Consider the following 11,588-nt stretch of genomic DNA (forward strand, 5'->3'; position numbering starts at 1 on the left):
AAGACAAAACTTTAGCGAAGATCACTCACTTCGATGGTCACTATGATCATTGGAGTGAGCTGATGGAAAATTTGCTCAAACCAAAGGGTCTATGGAGTGTGGTGTAGATTGGTTTCTCAGAACGAGAGGAAGGAACAATATTGACTGAGGTACAAAAGGGCCACCTTTATGATGCTAGACTCAAAGATCACCAAGTAAAGCATTACCTCTTCCAGGAAATTGATCGTACTGTCTTTAAACAAATCTTGGATCGTCGCACAACCAAGATTGTTTGGGACTCGATGAAGCGAAAATTTGGTGGAAACCAAAAAGTGAAGATCTCTTCTTAATGCATTAAGGAGAGAATTTGAGATGCTAAAGATAAGAAGGATGAAAGTATCACATATTATTTTGTGAGAGTGATGATAATCTCTAACAAGATAAGAAGCCAGGGAGAAGATATGCCAGACAAGAAAATTGTAGAAAAAATTTTGCGTACACTACTGAAAAAAAAAAAAATTTACTTTATGTTGTAGTATCTACTGAGGAATCCAAAGATACTGATAACATGTCACTGAAAAAGAAAAATTTACTTTATGTTGTAGTATCTATTGAGGAATCCAAAGATACTGATAACATGTCCATTAATGAATTACAAAGTTCATTAGTGGTGCATGAACAAAAATTTCAAAGATCCCGCATTAATGGACAGGAGCAAGTTCTAAAAGTCGAAAGACGAACGGAAATAAGTAATAGAGGAAGAGGAACTTACAGGGGCAGAGAACGCGGAAGAGGAAGATCAACTTTCAGCAAAGCAACTATTGAACGTTATAGGTGTCATGACCTGGGTAATTTTCAATATGAATGTCCAAAGATGAATAAGGAATTGAATTATGCAGAGCTGAAATAAGAGGATGAAATGTTGTTAATGGCTCGTATGGGAAGACATGAAGCAAAAAGGAGCAATGTTTGGCTCTTAGATTCTCGTTGCTCAAACCATGTGTGCAAGTGAAGGTATGTTTTCAAGCTTAGACAAGACATTTTCCTACCTTGTCAAACTTGGAAATAATACAAGTATGAAAGTTATGTGAAAGGGTGCAGTGAAATTAACTTTACATGGGGTTCGTTGCATTATTAGTAATGTGTATTGGGTACCTGAACTAAAAAATAATCGCTTGAGCTTTGGACGGAATAGCAGTGTTGTTTAAGGATGGTGTATGTAGCATTTATTATCCACAAAAAGAAAAAATAGTATAGTCAAGTATGAGCGCAAATTGGCTGTTTATTTTGTGTATTGAACCATCCACCACAACAAATGAAGAAAGATGCCTCAAAGTTTCAAATACGATCAGTCAACACTTTGGCACCATCGTTATGGTCATCTCGACTACAAAGGCTTGTGCACCTTGAAACACAAAAACATGGTGAAAGGCCTATCGCAAATTGCAGCTCCAAACACCACCTGTGAGGCATGTATGAAAGGCAGGCAACATCGGACTCTATTTCCAAAAATGGGTAAATGGAGAGCAACTAAAAAATTAGACTGGGGAAAATATTGAAATTGATAAGAACACAACTAAAGAAGGAGAAATCAAACGACTGAACCGGTTGCTGAAACAATTGAACCAGATGCTGAAAACGAAGAAAGGAAAATCACGAAAGAAACAACTGAACCTGTTGCTGAAACAATTGAACTAGTTACTGAAAACAATTTTCCAGGAGAAATCGATATCCACCTATATGGTTAGCAAATTATAATTTCGGTGAAGGCTTATCTGAAGAGGATGAAGAAAATATGACATTCTTGATGATTTCAAATCTTTGAATTTTGAGGAAGGTGTCAAAAGCCCAAAATGGAGATTGACTATGGAGGAAGAAATCAAATCCATTCAAAAAAAACATCAAACATGGAATTTGGTGGTTCTATCCGCTGGAGCAAAGAAAATAGGAGTAATTTATAAAACCAAGCTAAATGAGTCTGTAGAAGTTGATAAATACAAAGCAAGATTGGTGGTAAAAGGCTACACACAAAAGCATGGAATTGATTATACTGAAATGTACACACCTGTGGCCAGAATGGATACTGTGAGAATGATCATTGCTTTTGCCGCCCAAAAAAGTTGGAAACTCTATCAATTAGATGTCAAATGAGCTTTGTTATACGACGAGATAAAAGACGAGATAAAAGAAGATATTTTTGTGGAACAGCCAAAGGCTATGAGAAAAAGAGAAGTGAGGAGATGGTGTACAAACTCGAAAAGGCTCTTTACGGATTAAAACAAGTACCTAGAACTTGGTTTAGTCCAATAGAATCTTACTTTATCCGGAGGAAGGGAGGTAAAATTTAGAGGGAACTAATTGATTGTTTATTAAAGGATAACTACGACTTTTATAAAGCCTTACAAAATAGAATAATAAACAAACAGAATCAAAAAAATAAATCTAACTCCTACAAATTAGCTATTTGAAAACAGAAGACTATCGCCTATTAATTCCAACATTGCAACAAATTCGAAATTAGCTATAACATTGCAGACCAAGTCGGAAACTCCAACAAATTCCTCCCTATAAACTAAAGTATGCTTAAACAACCTCAGTTTACTTAAGTTGTCGAACTCCAAGCATGCCTCTAAATTTCACAAATTGATCTAACTTAATTGGTTTAGTCATTATGTCTACCACTTGATCTTCAGTTCTGCAAAACACTAACCTCACCGTCCCATTAATTGACAAATTACGCAAGTAATGATACCTGACATCAATATGTTTTGTCCTTTGATGCATAACTGGGTTCTTAGACAATTTGATTACTGAACTACTGTCACACATGATATCGATGCACTCGCTACTTAGAACACCTAGCTCCTTCAGAATTCTCTTAAGCCAAACACCATGACATGCACTTGCAGTGGCAGCTACATATTCAGCTTCCATAGATGATAGTGTGACAATTGCTTGCTTCCTTGAACTCCAACATATTGCTGCTCATTTAGAAAGAAAACATAGCCTGAAGTGCTCTTCCTGTCATCAATATCTCGCACATAATCACTGTCTACGTATCCCAAAAGATTTACATCCTTACTCCATTTGTAATAAACTCCAACATCTAATGTGCCTTTTAAATATCTCAGTACCCTTTTAGCAATCAACATATGTTCTTATTTGGGGTCAGTCATATAATGAGAAATCAAGCAAACCACAAACATTAAGTTGGGACGAGTTACTGTAAGGTACATTAAGCATCCTACTAGTTATTTGTACAATGTTGCATCGACACTTTTGTTGCCTAACTTTGACGAGAAGGTGCCAGGGACTATCGGATTCTTTACAGCATTACAATTCGACATATTGAACCTTTCCAATACTTCCTTAGCCTACTTCTTTTGACACAAATGAATTCCTCCTTCGTTTCGATAAACTTCAACTCCAAGGAAGAACTTCATTTTCCGTAAGTCTGTCATCTCAAACTCCTGTTGCATTGATAACTTGATACATTTGCACATATTCTCATCATCTCCGGTGTAAATCAAATCATCAACGTACAGGCAAACAACAATTTTCTTCCAATTCTCTTCAAGAACAAGATGTGATCATAATTACTTTTCTCAAATCCTTCCTTGAGAAATAGCTCTTGATTTTGCTAAACCAAGCCCTCGGTGCTTGTTTCAGGCCGTGGAGAGCTTTCCTCAGTCGATAAACCTTGTTCTCTTCTCCCTTTTTGACAAAACCTTCAGGTTGTTCAACATATACCTCCTCGTTTAATTCACCGTGTAGAAAAGCAATTTTGACGTCAAGTTGATACACCATCCACATTGAGCTACTACTGCCACCAGAATTCTAATTGTATCCCATCGAGCTACTGGTGCAAACTTCATTGTAATCTACTCCAACCTTCTGCGAGTATCCCTTAGTGACGAGTCTCGCTTTACATTTGACTACTTTGCCTTCTTCATTCAATTTCTTCTTAAAGACCCACTTGACACCGATTTTCTTTGCTTAATGCGGCAATGTCACAAGCTTCCATGTCTGATTTCTTTCAATAGCTTGAATTTCAAGCTTAATAGCCTCCTGCCACTTCTTTTCCTTTACTGCTTCTTCAAAGTTCACAGGATCATCATTGGAGGTGTGAAAAACAAACCCCTCCTCGATTTCTTCTTCTTCAAATAGGTGTTCACCTCTTTCATAATTGCGCATCTCAACTGGCTCTCTTCTTTGTCTTTTTGTTGTGGCAACTCTGGGGAAGATTCATCCATTTCTTGGATTTCTTCTAACCTGTCATTTGCTTCTTCATTTGAATCTCCTTCTCCATCAGTCTCTCCTCCTTCCGATTCTTCTGCAGCAATATTATCATCATCTCCCCAAGCCAACACATCCAGCTTTGCATTTTTTGTACTTGAATTCCAGTTCCATTTTACACCTTCTTTAAATATGACATCCCTGCTCACAATTATCTTCTTTGTTGTTGGATCATACCGGCGATAGGCCTTAGATTCACCACTAACTCCAAGTAAGACGCATTTGAGACTTCGATCATCAATTTCGGTTCTCTTCTGTTCGGGAATATGGACATGTGCAATTGAACCAAATACTCTGAAGCATTCCACATTTGCTTTTATGCCCGACCACTTCTCCTCAGGAACCATGTCCTCAATTGCTTTTGTGTAACTGTGATTCAGAACATGAGCTATTCATCTAGCTCCTTCCGGCCACAACTTCTTCGGCATCTCTTTCTCAGATAAAAGACACCGTACCATGTTCATGATGGTCTAGTTCCTTCTTTCTGCAACTCCGTTTTGCTGGGGAGTGTAAGCAGCTGTTAGTTGTCGCTTGATCCCGTTATCTTTGCAGAACTTGTTGAATTCATTTGACATAAATTCTCCTCTCCGGTCAGTTCTGAGTCCACATATTGCTGTTTTTGCTTCATTTTCAACAAGAAGTTTTTTAATGTCTCAAAAGCTTCTGATTTATCTGCAAGAAAATAAATTCATGTCTTGTGAGAAAAATCATCTACAAGTACCAGTAAGTACCTTAAAACCACTGTGAGAGGTTAGAGTGATGGGTCCACAAAGATCTCCATAAATCAATTCCAGTTTGTTTGATGCTCTCCATTTGTTTTTCTTTGGAAATTTTTGCCGTTGTTGCTTTCCAACATTGTAAACTGTGCGAACTTGACAGCTTCCTTTAATTTGGATAATCTTTCCACCCTTTGTTTTTTGGCATGATTTGAATAGATTTACTATTCAAATGCCCATTCCTCTTGTGCCACAGAGCCTTCAAGTCTTCATCTTCTATTTTCAAACATTTGTCAACCAATGGCTTCATCTTTGCATGAACTAAAAACATGTGATTCGCCGTCATTTGTGTGTTCATTATCTGGCCCCTTTGGTGATGATAGATTTTGCAGGTTCCTTCTTTAATTCAGATCACCAAGCGCTTCTCCTGTAGCTGCCCTATGCTTAGGAAATTGTTGGTGAGATTTGGGAGATTGTAGACATTTGTCATGGTTTGTGTGATACCTTCAACTTCGAATCTGACACTGCCTCTTCCTTCAACTGCCAATTTTAAGCTATTTCCCAACCTAACAGTGTGTTTGAAACTTTCGTCAAGCTCAACGAACCATGGTCTCCTATCATATGATTTGAGCACCCGAAATTGAGAAACCAAATGTCTTCTCTTTCAACTTTACTTTTCTTTGTGTACGCCATCAATAACAGTTCTTCCTCCTCATCAAATTCAACATAATTGACAGCTTCTTTTTCTAAGCCCAGACATTCAAATTGGTAATGTTCTTGCTTTCCACATCAAAAACAGTTGATGGCCAACCGGTTCACAAAAGACCTACCTCTTTTCTGTTCTCTAGAGTAACCTCTTCCTCTCTGAAATGTCCCTCTGCCTCTTCCTTGTCCATACCTTGGTACATTCTCCACTTGCAGAACCCGCTCTTCACTTCTCTTATCAATCACCTTTTGTTCATGTACAAGCAAAGATGTCTGTAATTCATCGACTGTTAATTGGTCAATGTCCTTGAATTCTTCAATTGAGCATACTACGAAGTTGAATTTATCGGTGAGACTTCGAAGTATTTTCTCAACAATTTTGACATCTGACATATCTTCTCCGCATTTCCTCGTGTCATTAGCAATAGACATAACTCTTGTAAAATACTCAGAAACACCTTCTCCTACTTCCATCTCTAAAGTTTCGAATGTTCTGCGAAGTCGTTGTAGTTGGGCTCGCTTCACTCTAGCAATTCCTTGATACTTGAGTTTCATTGAATCCCACAATTGCTTGGCAATATCCTTTTGAATTATAGTTTTCAGAATACTCTTATTAATGGATTGAAAGAGATAATTCTTTACTTTGAGATCTTTGAACTTGCTTCATCGATTTCCTTTTGCTGGGCTGCGCTTAGTGCTTCGTTTCCTTTTGGTTCCTCGAAACCAGATTGAATAGCACTCCGATATTTCTTGGAACGCAAAAGATTTTCCATGACCAAACTCCAATGCTCATAGTCTTCATCGAATTTAGGAACACATGGTATAGCAAAGCTTCCTGAATCACTTGCCACCATTTGTTCAGAGTTTTTCCTCTCAAACACTCAATTTGTGTATTTCTTCTTCAGGTCCGCTCTGATACCAAAATAAAGGAAACTGATTGATTGTTTATTGAAGGATAACTATGGCTTTTATAAAGCCTTTGAGTAGGTTTTCTTAATCCACCACATCTAAATGGTGTGTGAAAGTTCCCTATTTATAATTAAATAACTACAAGGATATGAGTAGGTTTTCTTAATCCACCACATCTAAATGGTGTGTGAAAGTTCCCTATTTATAATTAAATAACTACAAGGATATGGAAATAGTAATAAATGGAAAGAACAATAGAGGTAAAGATAGCTCTAGTAAGAAAGGCAAATATTAATAAAATATAAAATATGATATATATGGTAAACTATAATTTATTAACAGTCTTACAAAATAGAATAACAAGCAAACATAATCAAAAAACAAATCAACTCCTACAAATTAGCTATTTGAAAACAAATAGAAAAACTACTACCTATTAATTAGTTATAACATTGGAGACCAAGTCAGAACTCCAACAAAGATTAGATAGTATTTTTATATGTCAAAGAAAGTATACTGCTAAAGTTTTAAATCGACTTGACATATAGAATTACAATTCTGTTTGTAATCCATTGTTCCAGGACAGAAAAGTAAATGTAACTTTGTATAAACAAATAGTAGGAAGTCTGATACTCATCCTGATCTCATGTTTGTTGTAAGTTTGATTAGTCGTTTTATGGCATGTCCAACACAACAACATTTTGCAACAACTAAAAAGGTTTTAAGGTACTTGAAAGGTACGATAGATTATGGTGTATTTTATAGAAAGGGAGGAGTTAGTGATTTAATTGGATATATTGATAGTGACTATGCTGGAGACATGAAAGATAGCAAGACTACTTCAGGCTATTTATGATGAGTGGAGCAGCAATAGCTTGTTCTTCTCGTAAGTAGCATATAGTCACCTTATCAACCACAGAAGCTGAGTTTATTGCTACTAGTGCCTGTGCATGTCAAGTTGTTTGGATGAGGAGGATACTCATAGAGATTGGTCACTCTCAAATAGAAGGAACAAAGCTAATGTGTGATAATACTTCAACTATTAAGCTATCCAAAAATCCAGTTCTACATGGACGTTCCAAACACATAAGAGTAAGATTTCATTTTCTTAGAGATCTTACAAAAGAAGAAATTGTTAATTTATTATTAACTTGTTGATTTGTTGACAGAGCCTCTAAAATTAGAAGCATTTCGGAGGTTGGGTGAAGAATTTGGGTGAAGAATTTGTTGATTTGTTGAAGAATTTGGTGTGGACTAGGTAGTAATTAGTATCGTTAAAGTCAAGCTAAATGATTCTAATCGAAGACAAGTCATCAACGACCCTGTGATCGAAGCCAAATTATGAGACATACTTAGAAAGAAAGAAAGAAAAACATTATAAAAAAAAAAAACAATTTCATATGCTTTGTCACTTAGTCAACAATTTCATTATGATGAACATATACTTTGGTAATAACAAATTAAAGCATTACACAGGTGGATGAACATATAAAAGGAGAGATGAGGAGAGGAGAGGAGAAGCAGGCATTACTTAGGGAGGTGAACAAGCTGGTTGATATCATAAGGGTAAGCATCACCAGCTTCTTTGGCTTTAAAGGCTCTACTTGCCAGTGCACTAATCCCCACTTCTGTTGGATGAACTGCATCCCAGAACATATACTCCATCCTGTTCGCACAAATTCTTCCTAAAGGAGTACACTGCACTTGCCCTGCATCCACTTCACAGCAAGGAGCATTTAGGACCATTCTACCTGCAACTGCCACACAAGCTTGTCAACACAACAACACAAGAGCCACAACAACACAACAACACAACAACACAACAAGTTGTAAGAGAAGCTACCTGAGGTTGTTGGGCTGGTAGAGGAGATCTTGAACACATCAATGTACGTGAACTTAGCACCAGCCATCTTGGTGTTGAGCTGACGAACAAGGGCCTTGAGGCCGTCATTGAAGAGTTGAATAGCGTTGTTGATTTTGTCCACACATCCGCCTCCTTTGTTCTCGAAGTTGGCCCTTGCATATGGAGTGCACCCTATGGATCCCACCCCAAAAACTGCCACCTTTCTTGCTCCTTGCTCATATAGAACCTACCATGTATTCATATTATTAACTCTTGCTAACCATAGAAAATCACTGAACAACAATACAAACCTTCAAGTCGGTGTAAAGCTGGTTGTTTAGGAGAGTGGCAAACTGTTGGGGAGTAAATTGGGCACTTGTTTTGTAGAATTTTGGCATAAAATAATTATTCAGGTAATCATTGCTTCCAATTTGAACGGTATATAAGCAACTACTAAGATGGGTTGAAGTCGCACTTCTGGTTCCCAATAGGCCACGGATTCGTGAAATTGTGATATTGTGATTCTCCAATTGCTTATGAATGCTCAACACTTTCCCCTACAAACATCAACACACCATCAATCGTAAGTCTCACGGCTCTTTTGGAGGAGCCCGAAGTAAAGCTACAAGAGCTTATGCTTAAAAAACTGATAATCTATCTCTAATCACTTACCAATGTTCTTCCCGTTTCTGGGAGAATCCCGGCACCTCCCGATGCATAGTTTACACCATCGAGAATTTCCCTACCCTTTATAGTCGTAAAGGGCGAGATATAACGGCGAAAACCCAAATATGTAGCTGAAAAACCATTAGGGTTAATGGTATCAAAACTATTTCCATTGAAAAAAAAAGAAAGTTGAGTCGTTGTTGTTGCCTTTTGCTTACATTCCCATATAACACCAATTTCCAACTCTTTTTCCAAAACCTCTCTTCCCTGCTTTCTAAAATCTTCTCTTCAGATCGGGACCGAGGTTTGTATTCATGTTCCCTGCAGGCAATGTAACTCGCACTTTGATGAGAGTGGGTGCCGCACAATTGTCAAATCCGCTGCTTAGAAAGCACGATTGTGACACAATCACACTTTGATGGCAGCGGACTTGCGATTGTGCGACACTCACTACTTCTCAGCAGCAAGTGAGTTAAGCCTATTCGTTCTTGGGTTGCCTACGGCAAAGCAACGTATGCTCGAGCCCTCTGGCCCCAGTTCAAGAACAAAGTTTTAGAAAACGGGAACGAAGAGTTTTAAAATGAAATTGGTATTACATGAGAATGTAAGCACAAGGCAACAACAACAAACGACTTCCTGCATATAACTTTCATAGTGGAATGAGAAGACAAACCGATGAAATCAGGAGTATTTCGACCATTGGTGAAGCGTCCAGTGGGCGTTCCTTCTCTATTGAAGTCACAGCCATAAGGCTTGTAATCAGCCTTGGCATTGCCATAAGCCATTTCCATGACGTTGTTGTTTCCATTGTCAGCTTGGGAGTCCCCAAGTACAAAATAGCAACCCACTTTGGTTTTGGTTTGGGCGGTGGATTTGGATTTGGATCTGGATTTGATTCTGGATTTGATTCTGGATCTGATTCTGGATGATGATGATGATCCATCAACCCAGTTACTTGCAAAGCAAGCAATGGTTAAAAGACATAGAACCACCAGGGATTGACCTTTCATTGCTCAAATAATGTGTTTGAGGTTGAAGTAGCATACATTTATAGGTTTGATGATGCCAGGATTTCAACGGAAAACATGGCGTTCCCAAAAATAACATCTATCAACAACCTCTACAACCATTCCTTATTTAGTAGACACACAATTCACCCTACAATTCCTTTCAAATTTATGTCCTAAAACTCCGTAACACTATTAATACCACCTACTTTTATACTTATATAGTTGGTTACAAATGGTTTATATGGAGCCCTCTGAGTGGGATATCCTAAACGATGAGTTTGTATAAGATTGGACTAAGAAATATTTAATGTTTCTTTATAAATCTATTAATTGAGAAGATTAATACATGATGATCATATACGACTTGATCTTAACCCTAAGTGAGTTATAAACTCTTAACCCTAAGTGAGTTATAAACTGTTGCTGGTGAGGACTTGTCCTTTAATTTACATGAGTGAGAATAGCTCTGGTAGCTGATTTAATATGTGTACCATTTTGGGGACTTAGATCAAATAGAGAGTTGGGAATATAATGTCATGAGATGAAATTCATTTATTTACCCATAAGAGGAGTAGATGAGTTGTTCTCTTAAGTACTGATTTTGGGAACTTAGTTTATGATTGGATTATAAATAAATTGTTCATGATTTTGGGAACTTAGTTTATGATTGGATTATAAATAAATGGTTCATTAGAGAATCAGTAATACTTTATGTAATTACACGAATAAAATAAACTTTTAGTCCAGCTGTAATTATGAACGAATGATTGACTTGCTTGTAATGATTATATCAATGGACATAACTTATTCGACTGTACATAAGAGTAAAATCTAAGTCTACAGGGGAGTGGTCTATGCTTAATGAATTAAAATTGATTAATTAAAAAGTCTAATTACTTAATTAATTTTATATAATAGGAGCTTATAATTGGCTCGTTCATAGTAGTACTAAAAGGTTAAATTTAGTTGAAAGAAAAATTTGAACACTTCATATTTTTAAGTCCATTTGGTGCCTTATTCTACCGTACATAAGAGCTTATAATCATTCACGTATTGTATCTCAATCATATCATTTCGTAAACACTTCATAATCATGCATATCCTAGTCATATCGTTTCTTAAACTTGTCATAGTCTTATCGTTCTTATACATATCGTAGTCTTATACATATCATAGTCGTATCGTTTCATGAACATATTTTAGTCATATCGTATGCCAAATATATCCTAGCTCTATCATTTCATGAACGTGTCCTACCCATATCGTTTCATGAACGTATCCTACTATATTGCTGCATGAATGTATCCTAACCATATCGTTTTATCAACCTATAGTAATCATATTGTTCTCTATATCTAACCTAACCATATTGGTTCATCAACCTATCATAATCATATCGTTGTCTATGCATAATTCGACCATATCATCTCATGAACATATCTTAGTCATGTCGTTACATTACGT

The 11,588-nt window shown here is 36.9% G+C and overlaps 1 protein-coding gene across 1 annotated transcript; it reads right to left on the reverse strand.

Annotated features, from left to right (window-relative positions):
- Positions 1-7,985: 7,985 nt before the first annotated feature.
- LOC111805533 (GDSL esterase/lipase At1g29670-like) lies at positions 7,986-10,124 on the reverse strand. Its single transcript, XM_023690643.1, has 5 exons — positions 9,788-10,124; positions 9,121-9,245; positions 8,760-9,005; positions 8,449-8,695; positions 7,986-8,362 (listed from the first exon to the last, which is right to left on the reverse strand). The coding sequence occupies exons 1-5, from the start codon at positions 10,122-10,124 to the stop codon at positions 8,133-8,135; spliced, it is 1,185 nt and encodes a 394-aa protein (XP_023546411.1). The 3' UTR covers positions 7,986-8,132.
- Positions 10,125-11,588: the final 1,464 nt, after the last annotated feature.

The sequence above is a fragment of the Cucurbita pepo genome, chromosome LG11 (genome assembly GCF_002806865.2).
Source record: "Cucurbita pepo subsp. pepo cultivar mu-cu-16 chromosome LG11, ASM280686v2, whole genome shotgun sequence".
NCBI classification, from domain to species: domain Eukaryota; kingdom Viridiplantae; phylum Streptophyta; class Magnoliopsida; order Cucurbitales; family Cucurbitaceae; genus Cucurbita; species Cucurbita pepo.

Coding starts and splice junctions, on each gene's coding strand:
- LOC111805533 (XM_023690643.1), bottom strand. CDS start 10,124: ATGAAAGGTCAATCCCTGGTGGTTCTATGTCTTTTAACCATTGCTTGC. Junction 9,246..9,787: donor AAATACTCCTGATTTCATCG/GTTTGTCTTCTC, acceptor ATGGTTTTTCAG/CTACATATTTGGGTTTTCGC. Junction 9,006..9,120: donor CAGAAACGGGAAGAACATTG/GTAAGTGATTAG, acceptor TGATGTTTGTAG/GGGAAAGTGTTGAGCATTCA.